The sequence below is a fragment of the Onthophagus taurus genome, chromosome 1, assembly GCF_036711975.1.
Source record: "Onthophagus taurus isolate NC chromosome 1, IU_Otau_3.0, whole genome shotgun sequence".
NCBI classification, from domain to species: domain Eukaryota; kingdom Metazoa; phylum Arthropoda; class Insecta; order Coleoptera; family Scarabaeidae; genus Onthophagus; species Onthophagus taurus.
The window spans coordinates 22,253,960-22,273,740 of record NC_091966.1 but is presented as its reverse complement, the minus strand read 5'-3'; the positions used below and the strand labels follow the sequence as shown (position 1 = coordinate 22,273,740).

General features: G+C 36.9%; 1 protein-coding gene across 1 annotated transcript; it reads left to right on the top strand.

The window, feature by feature from the left end:
• The first annotated feature begins 7,263 nt into the window (after positions 1-7,263).
• On the top strand, positions 7,264-10,150 carry LOC139429539 (uncharacterized). Its single transcript, XM_071195324.1, has 2 exons — positions 7,264-7,819; positions 7,884-10,150. The coding sequence occupies exons 1-2, from the start codon at positions 7,264-7,266 to the stop codon at positions 10,148-10,150; spliced, it is 2,823 nt and encodes a 940-aa protein (XP_071051425.1).
• The last annotated feature ends 9,631 nt before the right edge of the window (positions 10,151-19,781 follow it).

The window sequence follows — 19,781 nt, the reverse complement described above, 5'->3', positions numbered from 1 at the left end:
AAAAAGTTTTAAACTCCTCCTTAACCAACGCGATTTATTCGCTGTAACGGCGATTGTTTCGCATGACGTTGTCGCCAGGTCAACACGGAGCCGCGGCAAATGAACATACCCAGACCGACGCGAAAGTATCGCTACACCCACGGTTTTTGTCGTTGTCACCTGACAGTTGAAAAAGTCGGTATGGGCACGTTTGTGCATGTTCATTTGCCGCCGTGTCGACAACATTATCAAGCGTAACAATCGCCGTCGCAGCGAATACATCGAGTTGGTTAAGGAATAACTTTGTGTCAATATAATATTCTTCGGTTAAATTCAATCACAAGATTTAAGTCACCATTTTAAACAAGAATGTTTTTAGATAAATTTAAAAATAACTAAATCTAGTGGTGATATATAAAGGAACTTGCCTGCGCCATTCTAAACCAATATTCGAGCCACAGAACAGATACAATGCGATCAAGAAAGCCGGTCCGCTAAAAACTACTTTCCCAAGCGCTTGATGCCAATACTTACTACCCTCGTTACAGCGGCCACACCCTCCTTCCACTTGTTTTAATAGTGGTGGGGAAATGGGAGGAAACTTTTAGTTTAGTAAACATAACCTTAAAAACTCACACGCACAAAATTAAAAATGTTACTCTCGTTAAACAAAATTCGAAATGAATTCTCTCTGGAGTTAGATTGGTGGATGTAAATTTAAATTATGATGAAAATAATTAAAAAGGATTAATTAATAAAAAGAAAACCCTTTAAACTATTCTTTTGTAATTAATTTATTTCATAAATCAAAAAAAGATCTTTTATTTTATTGTAAAAATAAAGGTTTAGAAGTTTTATTTATTATAAAACGAATTCAAAATGTTGACCATTCTTTTCTAAACATAAGGTGATTCTTCTTTTCATATTATCGAAGACCTGTACTGTTGCTCTGCAGTTATTTGTTGAACATTGTGTCGTATTGCATCTTGCAATTCTTCTATGGTCTGTAAACGGTTTTTGTAGACAGAATTTTTGAAATGACCGAATAAAAAGAAATCTAGTGGGGTTAGATCGGGTGAGCGAGGTGACCAACATCCTCTACCGATTACTCAATCATCATAAAATTCATGAAGGAATCTTTTGTTTGTTCGTGCAGTTGCATTGTCATGTTGAAAAAATCCTTCTTCCAATTTATCATCATGTAATTATTCAATGAATTCTTGTAACAAAGCACTTTGACAACTTTCCTAATGTCATGACATAAGGTAATTCACTACATTTTCCAGGCATGTCTCCCTAAATTCCTCTAGACAAAGACTTGTTCAATATTTTCATACCCCATTTTGATCTTTTACTCCATTTCGAAGATAAGATTGGAGAAGAAACTTTGAAACTTGTCTTCTAAGGTGAACAGCATGATTTAACCTAAAAATAAATCAACGAAATTTATACCAAACCGATTTGAAATAAAATAATTATTTACCTTAGAGAAAAATCACAATCGAATTTTTGTCTTAATAAAGACAGATAATATTAAATAAAACCGCAATAAATTCATAGTGAAATATTGAAAACACCAAACGCCAAAACCAAGAACACGACTCTGAGCTGCTCTGAGCTCAGCTGATCGAAACCATTGAAACTAAAAATCGATATCAACCAATATCCTCGTCGACCAATAAGAACGTTGAAAATTAAAAACAAGTAGAGATGGGAGGAGGCTGTGACGAGGACAGTAAGTATTGGTAGCAAGCCCTTGGGAAAGTAGTTTTTAGCGGACCGGCTTTTTTGATCTCTCGGTATATAGAAAACGATTCGAAGGAACTGAGAACAGAATTAAACAGCACAAAACACACAATAGAACAAGTCGTGACAATACGCTGATGAGTCACCGAGTCTTGGAACATGCGCATACGTTCACAGGCGCTGATGAAGATATTCAGACATGTTTCAGACACATTTGTAGAGAAATGTTTCAAATGAAATGTTTCTGCTACATATTTTAATGATATTTCATAAATATTCCTACTGAGATGTATTTGATACATATCTTTAGATACGTTTCGTAACAATCGTATCTGTCACGTATATGAAACGTACTTGTAAAATGTTTTATTTAATTCACTGTACGTTAAAATTGAAATGTTTCACAGATGTTTCTTGTTTACTGGGTTATTTTTTTAATTATTTACATTTTTGTAAGGGTAATTGCATTTGGAGTTATAATTCTTTTTTATCGTTTATTTTTGATATCCCCTTACTGTTCAAATTGGCCAATATGAAAAGTTTTCGCGATAATGTTTTTTTTGTTCATTTATTCTAAATAAAGTTAGGATCGTAATTGTGTAACTTACGATACAGGGGGGGGTGCTATATTTTCTTTTTTTGTATGCGATTACAGCAACATTTTGATTAAGTTGTATAAACTTTATTCTTATAATTTGGGAACTTTGTTCCAATTTTCATTACATATTTTTTATATACCCACGTATATTTACATGTGTATACATGAATGTTTTTCTACGATTACATATAATATAGATACCCTTTCTTCAGTTTCAAATGTGATTGTTGGTTATTTGTTCTCATTCCTTTCTGTAACTCTAAGTTCGGACTTGATTAGGGTGTGGTCAAGTACGTTCGTAAAGGTTTTATATAAGTCCGTGGCGCCCATTAACATCTTTGAATATTACTTTAAATCCACGCCGTCTCCACTGTCTAAAGGCTGGCTGAGGTAAGTAAACCTTTACGTAACCTTGACATCGTCTGGTGTTTTGTTTGCCCTTTTGCTTGTTTAAAAAGAAGTGCCACACATTTTTGGCGCCCAACGTGGGGCCCGATCATTTTGGAGGCCCATATCATTTTGGAGGCCCATATCGTTTCGGAGCCCTCGTCGTATTGTCTTGGAAGTCCTTAATTTTATCGGAGCCCTTATTTGTATCGAAGACACAAAGTGACTTCGATTTGTGTCTTAACTCCATTCCAATTACTTCGACTCTTCGGTTCCCTGTTTTCGATTTGACCAATCTTTTCTCTGGTTCAAGGAGAGATCAACTCTTTTAAGATGGCTCTTAAGGTCACGGTTAATTACCTTTCTAAGGAAGAATTGAGTTACGAATTTGCTGTCCGAGGTTTGGATCCCTCTAGTGTTGATGAGATGCGTAGGTTGTTTGCTTCTTTACTACAGAAAGAGAAACTTAACCCTGATTTAGTCAACGATTACCCAGATAACCCTTACACAGAGGAGGACGATTTGTTAGCGGTTAGGGACAAACTGGCCGAAATTACCACATTGTTAGATGATTTTCGATCTAAGAATGCTAAGAAGGTTGAAACTAAGATTTGGCATATTTTGGGGCGAATAAGGCGTATGAGTGAATTATGTGAGGATCGTGCCGTTGTTCTCCGTGAGGCTTTGTCTTTGAAGGATAAGTTAATGAAGGCCATTGCTTCCGTTTCTAGGCCAATTGAGTTGGAATCCCTTGAAAGATCCCTGAACGTATCTTTGGGCGGGGGCGCTGCTTCATCTACCCCTGTGACAACTAGTCCTCCACCTTTGATGTCTTCTAAGGCTATTCCTGTACATAAATGGGACCTTAAATTTTCTGGAAGGACGGGTATATCGGTGGGAGCGTTTTTAGAACGAGTACATGAATTGTCCGCAGCTCGAGGTGTTTCTCTTCGAGAAGTTTTTGTGTCGGCTCTTGATTTATTTGAGGGTCCCGCCCTACTTTGGTTCCGTTCCGTCAGGGATGAGGTTGGCTCGTGGGGAGAATTAGAGGTGTTATTGAGGGGGGAATTTTTACCTTCCGACTACAACGAACAATTGTTGGATGAGATACGTCATAGAACCCAGGGTGAGCGAGAGTCTATTGCAATCTACGTCGCCAATATGTTAGGTTTATTCGGTAGACTCACTTGTCCACTTTCCGAGGAGGCGAAGGTTAAGCTTATCCGTAAGAACCTCTTACCTTATTTTCAAACCCAACTAGCTCTTCACACTATTGATACGGTTTCTGATTTGAAGGTCAAGTGTAAGCAGTTAGAGGAGTCTAGGCGCGCGGTAAAGGAATTTCAGCCTCCTAAAATTCGTAATAAGACTTTGGAACCCGAATTAGCTTACTTAGGTTGCGTGAGCTACCCCCAAAGTTCAGATTTTTCTGCGCTTGAGTCAAGTCCTGTTAAGTGCTTCAATTGTGGAATTTTGGGTCACATGGCTCGTGGTTGTCCTAGTCCCAAGAGACTGCATTGTTTTAAGTGTGGAAATGAGGGTTTTACTACAAAAAATTGTCCTAAATGTTCCTATGGTAATAGGAAGTCTTCGGGAAATGCCAATCGTCGTCACTAGGCCGCCGGCTAATTGACAAATGATAGGATTTCTTCTGTGTTGGAGTTCGTTTTGGATGGTTGTAAGAAGGATGAAAGACCTTACCTGAAAATATCGATATTAGGTAGAGAGTTACTAGGTTTGTTAGACACTGGTGCCTCTAGAACTATATTAGGAGGCGATTTAGGATTTCATTGTCGTCGCGTTAGTTCTTCGGTCAGAATAGCTAATTGTCAATTAGTTGAGAGTTTGGGTGTGGTTACGGTTCCGGTTACTTTGAAGGACAGAATTACCCTTATTGACATGTTGGTGATACCTACACTTCCCCAAACCCTTATTTTGGGTGTTGATTTTTTCAAGTCCGTTGGAGTAGTGCCTGACCTTAGAAATGACTCTTGGAATTTCGCGCGCTAGACTGTTTTCGAGATAGATTCTCTTGATGATGATTTGTCCCCTTCTAATAAGCAACTTTTAGAAACCATGGTTAACTCTTTTAAAGCTAAAATGGGTGACGGTTTAGGGTGTACTCACTTGGTGAGTCACGTAATTAGAACTTCTGCTGATCCTATTAAACAACGCTATTATCCCGTTTCTCCGGTTATGCAGCAACACATTAATAAGGAACTTGATAACATGTTAGAGCAGGGTGTTGTCGAGCCCTCAATGAGTGCCTGGTCTTCCCCAATCTTGTTAGTGAGAAAGAAAGATAACACATATCGATTCTGTGTTGACTATCGTCGTCTGAATGCGGTGTCGGAACGTGATAGTTATCCGCTCCCGTATATTTCCGCAACTCTTGATAAACTCAGGAACGCAAAGTTTTTGTCTTCCCTGGACATTAAGTCTGCTTTTTGGCAAGTTCCCATGGAGGATGCTTCTAAGGCTTTTACTGCTTTTACGGTGCCCGGTAGAGGCCTATATCAATTTACACGTATGCCTTTTGGCTTGCACAATTCTCCTGCCACTTGGCAAAGGCTTGTTGATAGGGTCTTGGGTCCTGAGTTGGAACCTAATGTGTTCGTTTATTTGGACGACGTTGTTATCGTTACCGATACCTTTGAAAAACATCTTGAGGTTCTGTCGAGTGTGTTTGAGAGATTGCTCGCTGCTGGATTGAGGGTCAGTTGGGATAAATGTAGGTTGTGCAGATCTGAATTGCGTTACCTTGGCTACGTCGTTGATAAATACGGACTTCATGTAGACCCTGAAAAGGTTAACGCCATGCTTAAGATTCCTGTTCCCAGGTGTCAGAAAGATGTTAGACGTATGCTTGGTACCTTTTCGTGGTATAGACGGTTTATTCCCGAATTCTCGACTTTGATTTCTCCGATTACGAACCTACTGAAAAAGAATAAGCCAGTTGAATGGACGGATGAATGTGAAAGATCTTTTAGAATCATTAAGGAAAAGCTTGTATCTGCTCCAATCTTGCGATGTCCTGATTATTCGCTGCCTTTTGAGTTGCACACGGATGCCTCTGGTGTTGGTTTGGGTGCCGTGTTGTTGCAACCTGGTGAGGATGGTGAACAAGTGGTGGTATACTTGAGTAGGTCATTAAGTCCGGCCGAACGTAACTACTCGGCCACAGAACGCGAGTGTTTGGCAGTGATTTGGGCTGCGGAAAAGCTGAAACCTTATCTTGAGGGAGTCCCGTTCACGGTGGTTACTGATCATTATTCTCTCCTTTGGCTTTTAAAGTTGAAAGTTCCTACTGGGCGTATCGCGAGATGGGCAATTAGATTGCAACAATTCGACTTTGTCGTTAAACATCGTAAAGGCTGTGAGAACGTTGTGCCTGACTTACTTTCGAGACCGTTCGAGGCCGTCGATTCGATCCAAGAGAGGACCGAATTGAATTTCTCTGATACTTCTGACGTGTGGTATAGAAGGCTGAAGGAAAGAGTTCTGAATTTTCCCGCTAAACACCCCTTATTTAGAGTAGAGAATGGCGAGGTTTATAAGTATGTAGTGTCATCTGTTCTGGGACGAAATTCTGAACCTTGGAAAAGGGTTGTCCCGAGAGATTTTCGTAAAGAGATTTTAGCTCTTTCTCATGACTCTCAAACCGCTGGTCATATGGGTGTTTTCAAAACTCTTGGTAGAATTTCTGAGCTCTATATATGGCCTAAAATGAAGGCAGACGTGGTAAGGTATATCTCTGGATGTGAGTTGTGCGCTTCAGTAGTATAGATTCACCGATTCAAGAACCTCCTCCTCGAACCTGCGTTCTAGGAGGAGGTTCTTGAATCGGCAAATTTTTTGGGGGTCAGAGGAGGTTCGATGAGGAGAGGAGGTTCTTGAATCGGCGATTCTTTTGAGGGTCGGAGGAGATTCGATGAAGAGAGGAGGAGGTCAATTAACTTGAGAAGGTCATGTTATTTTGACGAAATTATTAAAAATTTATCTTTATTAAAAATGTATCTTTATTTAGGTTATGTTATTAAAAATTTATCTTTATATGCAACCTGTTTACCTAGATGAAAACAATTACTATGTTTATCCTTCGACGCTTCTCAATGAACTGTTAATGTTTTCGATATATCTCTTAATTTATTGTACACAAAGGTATACGGTTTTGGGACATGTAGGTATACAAATAAGTGAGTCATGATCTACCTGCGGGATATTTTTTTAAAATCTATTGTGTAAAGGTATACGGAGCTTTAAAATATGCGAGGAGGTTCTTGAATCGGCAAATTTTTGGGGGGATACGTTCGAGGAGGAGGTCAATTAACTTAATACTAGTAAGTGAGTCATGATCTACCTGCGAGATATTTTTTTAATTTATTATGCAGAGGTATACGGAGTTATAAATATACATGTATACAAACGCACTCGATGCATCCTCCTCCTCCCAATAAGTTTCAGGAGCGGTGAGGGTTTATAAACGCCTGCGAAATGTGGTATTGACGTAGTTCTTTCATAACAAGTAGAAGTGTACAACATTAAATTGTAAAATGGTCGTGTGTGAGGATTGTGGAAAAAGTTTTACTCGAGTTGACAATTTAAAAAGACATCAACGATTATCTTGTATTGGCAAGAGAATCAAGCTTGACGCACCGCAAATTCCAAAAGCAGTAAAATGTGAGGCTTGCGATGATTATGTAAATAGACAATGTTACTCTGCACATTTACGAAGCAACGCACACAAGCGTAACGCTTTTGTTATAATCGATGACGGAGTGGAGAGAATAGCTGGAGCATTCGGTGACAAAATCGTCAGTTATCGAATAAGTGAAGAAGGTTTTTTTGTGGATTTGGATGAATTTTCTCATAGAATTCGAGAAAAAATACTAAATCTAATACAAAGCGCAATCGATATTCACAGAAATGTAAAATTAAATATGGAATGTTTTGGTTTGTATTTTTTACAATCAAAGGAAGACTGTGAAATAAAATCATTCAATACGAAAAATAAGGTAGTATCATTAGCGTCGGATCTGTATAAAATATATAAGGAATTTATTGATGAAATTTCATCAAAAATGTCAGAATTCCAGGAACGAGATTCAGGTAAGCTTTTTGTGACATAATATACCTATATATTAAAAAATAAATGTTTCAATATTTTATTTAGGATGGACTTTAATGCAAATTCTCTATATGGAGTTAAATTTAAACAAATATAATCCTATCAGAGCATCTAATTACATCGATCTACCATCGCAAATAAAAGCAAAGCGTGCTGTGATAAATATACAAAACGCGGATGATGCATGTTTTGCATGGGCTGTAACATCCGCACTACATGAACCGAACGGTTTACCACAGAGGACATCTTCGTATCCGAATTACCTAGACTACGGCTTAGACTATTCAAATATTGTTTTTCCAGTTAAATTACGAGATATACCTGTATTTGAAAAGCAGAACAAACTATCTATTAATGTATATGGAATAAATGAGTATTTTAAAGACGGTGTTATGAATTATGACATAATTACAACTTATATATGTCGACAAAAAGAAGAAAGACATATAAATTTATTATTGGTTACAAATGATTCCGGGAATAGTCACTATTGTTGGATAAAAAATCTGTCTCGATTACTATCATCGCAAGCATCGCAGAATGGTCATGAAAAGTATATTTGCGACGGATGCTTGGTATTCTTTACGTCAGAAAATAAACTTATCCGTCATCAAAGTGACGATTGCAGCAAGGTAAGGGCAATTTTACCAACAACAAATTTGAAAATAAATAAATATGGAAATGAAGAAAAGGAAAATATACTACAGTTCGAAAATTTTGAACGACAATTAAAAATACCGTTCGTGGTGTATGCAGATTTTGAAGCATTACAGAAACGGATCGCCGATGCGGAAGCAACAGAACTTAACGATGATAATTCATACTCCGTCAAATGTTTCAAACACGAACCTTATACATTTGCATATTATATAAAATGTTCATATGACGAATCATTGTCGAAGTTTGAAATATATCGCGGATGTAATGCTGCTCAAATTTTCATGAGCAAGTTGGAACATGACGTTCTGAATATATACAAAAATTATTTAAGCCAACCAAAAGAAATGCTCCCATTACCACCTATAGATAGATTAATACATGAGATGCAGGATATCTGTCACATTTGTTCGCACAAAATAAAAGAAGGTAATAAAGTGTGCGATCATGATCACCTAACTGGGTTGTATAGAGGACCCGCACATGCTGTATGTAACATCAATTATCAATTACCAAAGTTCATACCGATATTCTTTCACAATCTTTCGAACTACGATTGTCATATGTTTGTGAAAGATATGGCATTAAAAGAAGAAGACGTGGACGTTATAGCACAGAATAAAGAAAAGTATATATCATTTTCGAAAAAAATTATCGTAGGAGAAAACATTGACAGCAAGGGAAAGCTAAGGCGGGTTCATATGAAATTGAGATTTGTGGATTCATTTAGGTTTATGGCTTTATCGCTAGAGAAGTTGGGCTCATTTTTGGAAGACAACCAATGCGTTCAAATCAGAAAATATTTTAGGAACGAAGAACAGTTTCGACTTATACGTCAGAAAGGAGTTTTTCCGTATTCCTTTGTGGATTCATTCGAAAAGCTGAATCTTACCGCTCTGCCAGATCGAAGTAGTTTTTACAATACTTTATGCGACGATAGTATAACCGAAGAAAATTATTGTCGTGCACAAACGGTGTGGAACTTATTTAACTGTCGCACTTTAGGCGAATATAGCGACATTTATTTAACGTCTGACGTTTTACTTTTGGCGGACGTATTTGAGAATTTCCGAACCATCTCGATGAAGTATTACTCTTTAGATCCATGTCATTACTTCACAGCGCCGGGCTTCGGTTGGGATGCATTATTACGAATGACAGGGGTAAAATTAGAATTACTAACGGACATAGACATGTTACACTTCTTTAAAAATGGTATTCGCGGTGGATTAAGTATGTGCACTAAACGCAGTGCGAAGGCTAACAATAAATTAATGATGGAATTTGATGAAACCAAAGACCCATCTTATATTTTGTATCTCGACGCTACGAATTTGTATGGACACGCAATGAGACGAAAATTACCGACGGGGGGATTTCGATGGCTATCAGATGAAGAGATTCAAAAGTTAGATATTTACAATACGGAAGACGATTCCGAAAAGGGTTACGTGTTCGAGGTAGATTTAGAGTATCCGGAAGCAATACATGATGAACACAACGATTTGCCATTTTGTCCAGAACGGATTGTACCCCCAGGTTCAAAAAATGCAAAGTTAATAGCAAATTTGGAAAATAAAACAAAATACATCATTCATTACGTGAATCTAAAGCAGTGTATCAAGTTCGGATTGAAACTAACGAATCTTCGTTAATCTTTACAGAGTATTAGAATTTAAACAATCCAACTGGATGCGGAGCTACATCGATTTCAATTCCGATAAACGTGCGAAAGCTAAGAATGAATTTGAAAAAAATCATTACAAAGCAATGAATAACATCGTATACGGTAAGACAATGGAAAATGTGGAAAAGCGAGTGGATATAAGACTAGTTACCCACTGGGAATGTCGTCATAAGAAACCGGGCGTGGAAGCCCTAATAGCTAAACCAAATTTTAAATCTTCGAAAATATATTGCGATAATTTGATAGCCGTTCAATAGAACGTCGCGGAAGTTCGTTATTGCAAACCGCTGTATGTGGGTTTCAGTATATTAGAGCTTTCGAAAACCGTAATGTACAGCTTCTTCTATGATTACTTAAAAGTTAAATATCTAAATAACATAACACTTTTATACACCGATAATGACTCCCTAATCCTAGAAATTACTACTCCCAATGTATATGAGGATATAAAAGAAAATATTGAATTTTTTGACACGTCCAATTATCCGTTAGAGAATATACACAATATACCTCGCGGTCGATCTGTGTTGGGAAGAATGAAAGATGAATATCCAAACAGGTGCATAACGTCATTTGTTGGAACAGGAGCTAAGGCGTACTGCATCACCTTGTTGAATGATAATGTAAAAAAGGCTAAAGGAGTAAAGAAATATGTTATAGATAAATATTTAAGCGTGACCGATTATAAACGTGTGGCGGATCGATTCATAAAAAAATGTACATTTTTAAGTCAGAATTTCATACTATGTATACCGAATTAAAGAATAAAATTGCTCTTTCATCGTGCGATTATAAACGATACATATTACCGAACGGATGTAATACTTTGGCGTGGGGTCATTGGTTGATAAAAAGATTGAATGCGAATAAATGAATTTAATTTTAGAAAAAATTGCAAAGAATAATGATAATAATAATAATAATAATGTATTTGTAATGTTCGATTGTTAATAAAGTCTTGTGAACTTTTATATAGGTTTTTATATATACGACATATACGTTCTAAAGAACGTTAGTTTTTGAGATTCAAGAATTATGAGACGGACCTAATCCTAACCATTTCACAAACACTTGATTTCCTTTTCGTCGTAGCACTTTTTCCACCAAGTAGACGTCAGGATATTTAACTTTTTGTAATTCCTGTAATTATAAACAGTTTTTAACAGTGTCAGTGCGTTTCTATTATTTACCTCGCTAGGTTTCATTCCTATCGTCCTGTGTAATCAAAAAAAAGCCTTAGTAGCTTTAAGATACTTCCGGTTACTACAGTGTTGTGATACCGCCATTAAAGCAAGAGAGTCGTCGGATTTATCGGACTCGTTCTCGGTAACTACTTTCGACTGTGTCATTTCAACCTTCGACGGGGTCGCTTGTTCAACTGACACATACTTGCACATACGTTGGCTACGTCGCGAACGAGCACGTGCCTCCCTTCTTTCTTGTCTTTCCTCTCTATACTTTTCTGACGGTACCCACACACCTGCAGCCTTCTTCCAATGTTCACGGTTCCCCGAATTCCGACGAAGTGAAAGGCGTTTCACATTTTTATCGTCGACATTCGCGGAACCTACTACGTTCAGAAGCGACGGATCTTGCTGCGCATTAGATTCCACGTTAGGATCCATCGGCTGCTCATTAGGCTGCACGTTTGGATCCAGCGCCTTCTCAACAGTCGATATGTTCAACAGGTTTATGTCAAAACTGTTTAACAGGAATGACTCCTGGCTGCTGGCGAAACCGGGAGCAGTTAAATCAATTTGACTAAAACCGTCTTGAGACATCTTGATAAAAAATCATGTATACTTACATCGCTTGATGAAAAGAACGTTAAAATCTAATTGCAGTGGGTGCTGAATGATAGGATGTGAATGATAAAAAATTATTGTAGATATTATGATACAAACGTTCGAATAATAAAGTTATGCTTACTAACAAAAATTAAGATTTAAAATAGAAGGAGCTATAGGAATGAAAAAAACAGATTAGCAACAATATATGCAAAGGAAAAGAAGGCTATACTTACCAGAAAAAAGTCGCCGAGATAACGAAGTTATCAAAACTGATCGAACTGATCAAACACAAAATGGAAGTGATCAGTAGTAAGGTCCTGTAGGAATTGAAAAAATAAAAATAACAATTTAACATAACAAACAAATAAACAAGTTGTACTCACAAAAACAAAGTAGAAAGAGCTGTTATGATGAAACAAAACAAGAATATTTTACATATTATATAAGCAAAGTAAAAAAGGTTACTTACCAAATAAAACACGTCAGAAAAAAGAGAAAGCTGAAGGATGTCTAGGACTGGGAAAAAAAATTTTAAATATTATATAAACATGCAAAACAAATATAGTTTTACTCACCAAAAAAAGAGAAAGTTGTAGAAAGAGCTGTAGTGATGGAGAGAAAATGAACGTTATATAAAGTTGATAATAAAGAAGGTTGTACTTACCAAAAAAACTGAAGAACACAAACACTTAAGTGACTTTCAAAGGCTGGGAGGTGCCTTCTTATAGTAGAGTATTGAAGGGGGACGTGGGGTGGGGCGTGGCAAGGGGGAGGAGTGGGGAATGGGCGGAGTTAGAGTGGGGGTACTTTTTTTCTGGCTCAACTTTCCTAGCAACCGGGGGGGGGGGGAATCTAAAATTCCCCCCACTCCCAACCCCACTCTTCCATCTCCACTTTGGGAGGAGCCTGAGGAGGAGCATGGGAGGAGCATAGGAGGAGCTTCAAGAAACAATCCTTTTCCCTTTTTCTTTTCTCTTTTTTTTTTTTTCTTCCTTTTTTCTTCCTTTTTTCCCCTTTTTTCCTTCCTTTTCCAATTTAATACTTTTTCAATTTACAACCCAAGTCATACCAACCCAACCCAATGTATACATGCCATGTATTCATTTAGATTAACTATTTTTTCTTTTAAATTAAAACAACATTTTACACTTTTTACAATCTTTTATTATTATTATTATTATTAATTTACAATCTATAACTGACAATGTTTATATACTAAACCTTACATAAAGAACAATCCTTTCTTGCCGATGGTGGACCATCAATATGCGTTTCCCAATGAGGCAAATTATAATGTTCAAAACAGGGCAGCTTGCTTTGTAATCGCTCATCGTTTCTATACTTCAACGGTAATTTAAACCAAACCGCTGCCAAATCTAATGGCTTTACTTTATTGATATAATAATCGATTGGTAAATAACATAATTCGTAGTTTTTAATATTCGCAAAAGATAAATCAGATTCGTATCTTTCCATAATATCCCACACTTTATTAATTATAAAAGTTGAAAGTCCCAATCTGGTAACTAACCGCCAAAGACGCCATCTTGAACTGCTCTACCGCTACTACCCGTCTGCCTTTCTCAATTCGTTTACATATAGTTATAGATGTCTGAATACGTATGAAAATAAATAAAAAACATTCGATAAGGAGCACATACTTGGTCTCTTTTTATGATAGGGACACATCGGCGCACCAACCTCCAATTTGCATTCATTTTCCGGCAATTCTTTTACCGGTATTGTTAAAATTCTTCTTAAAAATGTAGCTTTCTCACGTCCTTTTACGTACGCTACTTTTGTCGAACGACACAAATAACAAACGATCTCATCGAAACGAGACGCAGGAACAAACCTGTCGTTCCAATCAATACAATGATGATGACTCATTAACCAATTCGCCGTATTGCGAAATTTGGTAGATATTGAAGAAAAGCTTCGACTCGGTTGAAACACGTAATGACTTATACAATGATTACTGTCGTAAGAAGCCAGTTCCTTTGGGATAAATTCTTCATCGTTTATCGTGAAACCTTGAATGTCCAAAATAATAAAATCCCTTTGAAAAACCATAATATCCATAATATACCACTATATGCAAACGTTTCCTTCGATGTTTAGAGATACACTAAATGACGTTGCTTCAACAGTACCACTATATTAATTGCTTAACCATTTTCGTAAGAGGCGAATACACAAATGCTCTGTCATGCAGAATTAATGCGTAAGCTGTCGTACCCTCCGGAATTGGATTTTTCGTTGAATACTCGATTTTTATTTCTACTCCGCTTTTATGTATTGCTTCCTGTTGATACGTGCAATCGATTCCAATTAACGGAGCGTAAGTTTTAAATTCTTCCGGTGAAAACAAAGGTTCGCTTTCTCGATAGTAGTATGCTTGCTGAAATCTTGAATACATATCATACAAAATCGCATAGTGATTGTTATCAAAATCCACATTCAAATTATCGTACGGAAAACGTTCTCCATTCAAGAAAACGGTTACGTTCGTTAAGTTTATATTATCAAATAATGCCATGTTTCCTTTAAATATACCCTTTCGATTTGTTTGAAATCCGATGATTATAAATCTAGGCGTTTCCAATTGTGGAGCAGTTTTGACGGCCCAAGATTGCTTCGTAGTTTGAGGTAATTGAGGGTACTCGTGTATTTCCCACGATCGAAAAGGAACGTGAATGTCCACGTTTCTTTCTGATAGTTTTGTTAATGGCAACTGTTCACGTAATCCCACCGCCACGTGAGGAACTCTCCATATAATTTTATTAATGATCAATTTCAATTTTTTGTCGTTCGGAGCGGCTGCTGGTTGAAAGATGACGTCCGTATCATCGTGTCCGCGAATTAGCACAAGTTCCTGTCGAACGTTCATCATGATCTTTCTGAAATCTTCTGCGAATCCTAGCAACGTTTTTAGCGGAACGCTAAGACCGAAATTTCCATTTTTATCTAAAGCCTTTGAAACACCCGCTATATCATCTTTCCAAGGTTTTATGTGCCAACCGGCGTTCTCTAATTTCACCACCTCGTTCTGTGTAGATGAGAAATAACCCTTCATGCATGAGCTTATACCGACGTTCCGCACACCATCAACATGTACTCCGTTAATAAGATATCGAATATCGCTAAACATAAATGCAACGGGATTGTTAACCAATTGCCCCGTTGCGCTGGCATCTTTTGTTATACTTCCGTCCGCGGCTAACTTACGAACGCTACCCTCGACGTATAGATAACTCTCGCTCGGTAAAGTATAATTATCTATTTCCGGAATTGAAATTCTAATTTCGTCATTGTTATCGAACGTGGTCGATCCAAACGGTTGATGCGAATGGAATTCATAACTTACGATAGAGTGATCTGTTTTTATCTTATCCGTTACTTTTAAAATGTCCATTACTTTAACACTTCTTATCCTAACTGAACTAAATACCTTCGATTGACTGGTGATAATCGATGAATGGATCGTCTTCTACTGCCGCTACGTTGACTGATGACGCGCGCTTTATAGTTTTCTCTATTAAACAATTTTCTCGCTCTGTCTCTTCTTGACCACCGCATTCTTTTGTTTTGATATAACACTGTCATAACGTTAGTCAAATTTAAATAATTCAATTTATCGATCTCAGGTGAACTCTCACTGTTATTTCTTCTTCTCTGAAGTCTACCAAGTTTCCGTCCTGATCAAGTATACGTACTGTTAAGCTACTAATCACGTTCGGTAAAACCGGTAAATAAATAGGCAGTTGTGGTGATTCGATTATTTTAAAACCTGCCGGAACGTTTGGGAAAAAATGATATAAAACGTGCACGGGAACTCCGTTATTATACGATCCCGTCACTAAATTACAATAAATTTGTAAGGCGTTCGTTTTATTTATGTTTACTACGAAATCAGATTCCACTTCCGTATCTCTAGGTAATATTTGAGGCTTGAAGCCAAGTAACGGCCCTATAGAATTATCGCATGCAAAATTAATTCGACGGGTACTTTTTATTAAAGAATGTTGTGTGTTATTATTCCCCTTAATCCTTATTACGACTCCTTTAGCGTGTCTTTTGTCTAGCTGTTCATTCACGAACTCGGCAATATCATCAATATCGTACGTTCCAACAGGTACTATTATATTGTTTTTAAAATGTCCTGTCTTATCTTCGTATTGGATTACGTTGTTGTTTTTATTAACGTTTGCTAAACTATTAAACGTTTCGAAATTCAAAAGAGCCAACTCGTAACTACCAAATTCGTTCAAATAGATCGGAAGATTAAAATTACAAGTCAATTCAGATGACTTTCCGGTCAACGTAAATGTATATGTCGTGTGTATTGCTTCTTTCTCCATTACTTCTGAACGTCTAAACGTCTCTAGACTCTAATAGGTTCTTTTATTACTTAGAAACTTCAGACACAACTGTCCGCAATTTTGATCTATTTCTCTTTGATATCGACAGTAATTATACTTTACTTGACCACCCCTACCGTCTGACAGCAAATATTGTTCAATTTCTAATGGCGGTCTTAAATCACCGTAACTGTCGAAATAGTATATGTCCTTGTCGTCTTTCTTATAGGCGACCCAATGAGTCCCTCGTCCTTTCAAGTTATCCAAGTTAACAATACCTCTTTCCTTCTTTTTAATCTTACTCGGGAGATTGTCTCTCATAAATATACCCCGAAAATGTGGAATTTTTAGTACTTTCGCAAACTTTTCCAACTCGACGTTAGTTAACGCACGACGAGGTATTCGAACTAGTGGTTATACCGCAACCTTTCTTATAGGGCTTATTGAAGTAACCTGTGCCGCCAACATTATTCCCCTTTCCTTCAATAAACAAACCGCAACCTTTCTTATATGGTTTTATATAAAATCCGCTACCTACGGCCTTTGCTTCCATAGCCTTGTTATGTCTTCGTTCTTCATCTAATTGCTCTCTAGCTGTTTTCGCGTTGTTTATAGTTCTTGCAATAGCGGCAGCACCACCGCCGATACTACCTAGGGCACCTAAAGCTGCGAACAGGGGAATTAAAGGTAAAAATCCTCCCGTTTTCGGAATTCGAATAACTCGACCTCTAGGTTCGGAAATTCTTTTTCTTATCTTTTTCAAAGCTCCGTACGCCGCTTTAACGTTTGTCAACAAATTCTTAGCACCTGATCTCGATATTGCGTTGCGAGCGAATCGAAGTGCATCTACAAAAGATATAGCTCCACCACGCTTTACACGCGTTCGGACTTTTTTTAAAGGTCGTCGACCCGTACGATTTCTTTTTCTACCTACGCCCATACCGACCGCTACTTTTGCTTTCATTAAGGCGGCAACTGCGGACGATGCCACTTTTTCTCCAAGAGTAGACTCTTTATTTCGTATTCGTTCTTTCGCTGCTTTATATAATGCTCTGTCTGCGTCGTGTCTAAATTTTAAATTTGAACTGACCGTATATGCTATATCGTGTTTCTTACACGCTTCGTCTAATGGATTCACGCCTCGATCTCCTCTCGATAATCTCTTTTCCAACTTGGTACCCGGTCCACAAAAATTATATCCTGGCAAATGAAGTTCTATCGGAAGTTTATCTATCAACTTGTTAAAAAATCCTCGACCAATTCGTTTGCCTGTCAAACGATAACTGTTACGATTAGGTTCTAACAAATTCATTTTATAATTTCACTCCTTCTTCCTTTTCTTCACAGTTAAAAACTAGAAATGAAGCTCTGCTGTTGTGCTTTAAGCTTTTATTCCTTTTAAATATTTTACAAAAACAGTTTTGCTCTTAATTTATACTTAAATCTATTAATATTATTAATATTATTATTATTATTATTCAGCTACACTTAAATCTACTAATATCCTAAAAATTAATTGTTACTCAGTTAAAAACATTTCGATTACTCTACAATGCTAAAACGTTCTTGATATATATTTAATCTATAATCTACATCTAAATATTTTTCTAATAACTTATTTACGTTTCTTATCCTAGTCTTAAATCTAATTCCGTCCAACACCTTTTCTTCCCAGTCACTTATCATTGATTGTCTGTAAGCAAACGTCCAAGTGTGCATTCGGTACACTCTATTTTTCGATTCGCAAAACGTCACTTTTTTTTCCATTTTATTCACTTCACATCTTCATTAATGCGTGCAAATCTAAATCCAGTAATACCTTATCCATACCGTATACGAGCAGTTCTTTAGTTACGCACAAATGTTCACTTGGTGCACCGTTTGAAGCAACCAATATATTCGATTTTATATCACCTTGCATTGTTGCATCACCACATCGATCACGCTATCGTAATAATTTTTATATTCCATACACTTTAATACATCTACCCTACTCGAAACTAAATCGCTAAGTTTCCACAATTCGTGTAACGAGTCGTAAGCCAGGTAAAATATTTCTGACCCCCTTTCCATTTTCAACACTTTTCGTACATTTTCTATCCATTGGCTGCTGCAGGTCACGCCGCTTACAACGAAATGTGGTGGTGTCGATAAATCACCAACAAAACTATTCATAATCAATTGTCTGCTATTAATCACATTTTTCCATTCGTCTTCGGTAAAAGTTATGCATTGCCCTTTTCCCATTAATCTTATAACCGGATCAAAATGTAGATTGGCAGACATGCCAACCGATATCCATTTCGTTCGACTTTTATTTAAATAATATGTACTCTCAGAGAATAATGGCGCTTGATTACCTTTTTGGAGATTATTTTTCACTGCTTCATTTAATACTACGTTACTTGTGAAAGGTAACTTTCCACAATTTTCTACATAATGTTGTTGATTGCTAGGAAATACGTACTCCGCTAAGTCGGAAGCCAACAAATTAATTCCATCGAATAGCACATCCTTTTTTCTTTGATTATCACTTCCTAGCGACACATTTGTTGCAGTTGTCTCATTAAAATTACCCTCCATTTTGATGTTTCGGGCAGGTTTTTTATTTCCACCCTTTTCAAATGAATTTACAGCAGCTCTCTTAGTTGGACATTTTGGGTTCGGTCTGGTTGCCACTAAACATCAATATTATTGTTTACATTAGTACATTATCTACTTGTATTACATTTGAATTACTTACTCGTTACGTTAAAAATCCTCTGTACTAAATGCACCAAAAATCTACACGATATTTTTAATATGTACTAAATACACAAAAACCTTACTCTGAAGCACAACACTCTGCGGTACAACTTCGACCAACGTTTGTATTTATAGCAATACATAAGGTTGCTGGTGGGGGGAGTAATATTTCACATCATTACCGAATATATCTATTATACATGTTCTAACACGTCATTATATCGTGAGACGTCAGACAAAACGCATGACAAATTTATTAAGAAGCTGTTAAAAAATATCTCGCAGGTGGATCATGACTCAGCTACTACTAACAAGTTAGTTGACCTCCTCCTCAAACCTGTCCTCCCAAAAAATTTGCCGATTCAAGAACCTCCTCGCATATTCTTAAATACCCGTACACCTTTACACAATAAAATAAAAAATATCTCGCAGGTAAGTTATGACTCACTTATTTGTATACCTACATGTCTCAAAACCGTATACCTTTGTGTATAATAATAAATTAAGAGATATATCGAAAACATTAACAGTTCATTGAGAAGCGTCGAAGGATAAACATAGTAATTGTTTTCATCTAGGTAAACAGGTTACATATAAAGATAAATTTTTAATAACATAACCTAAATAAAGATACATTTTTAATAAAGATAAATTTTTAATAATTTCGTCAAAATAACATGACCTTCTCAAGTTAATTGACCTC

What these genes read in the sequence shown, in the direction of transcription:
- LOC139429539 (XM_071195324.1), top strand. Translation starts at nt 7,264, where the DNA reads ATGGTCGTGTGTGAGGATTGTGGAAAAAGTTTTACTCGAGTTGACAAT. An exon ending in ATTCCAGGAACGAGATTCAG is followed by an intron (nt 7,820 to 7,883) that starts GTAAGCTTTTTG and finishes TATTTTATTTAG; the next exon opens with GATGGACTTTAATGCAAATT.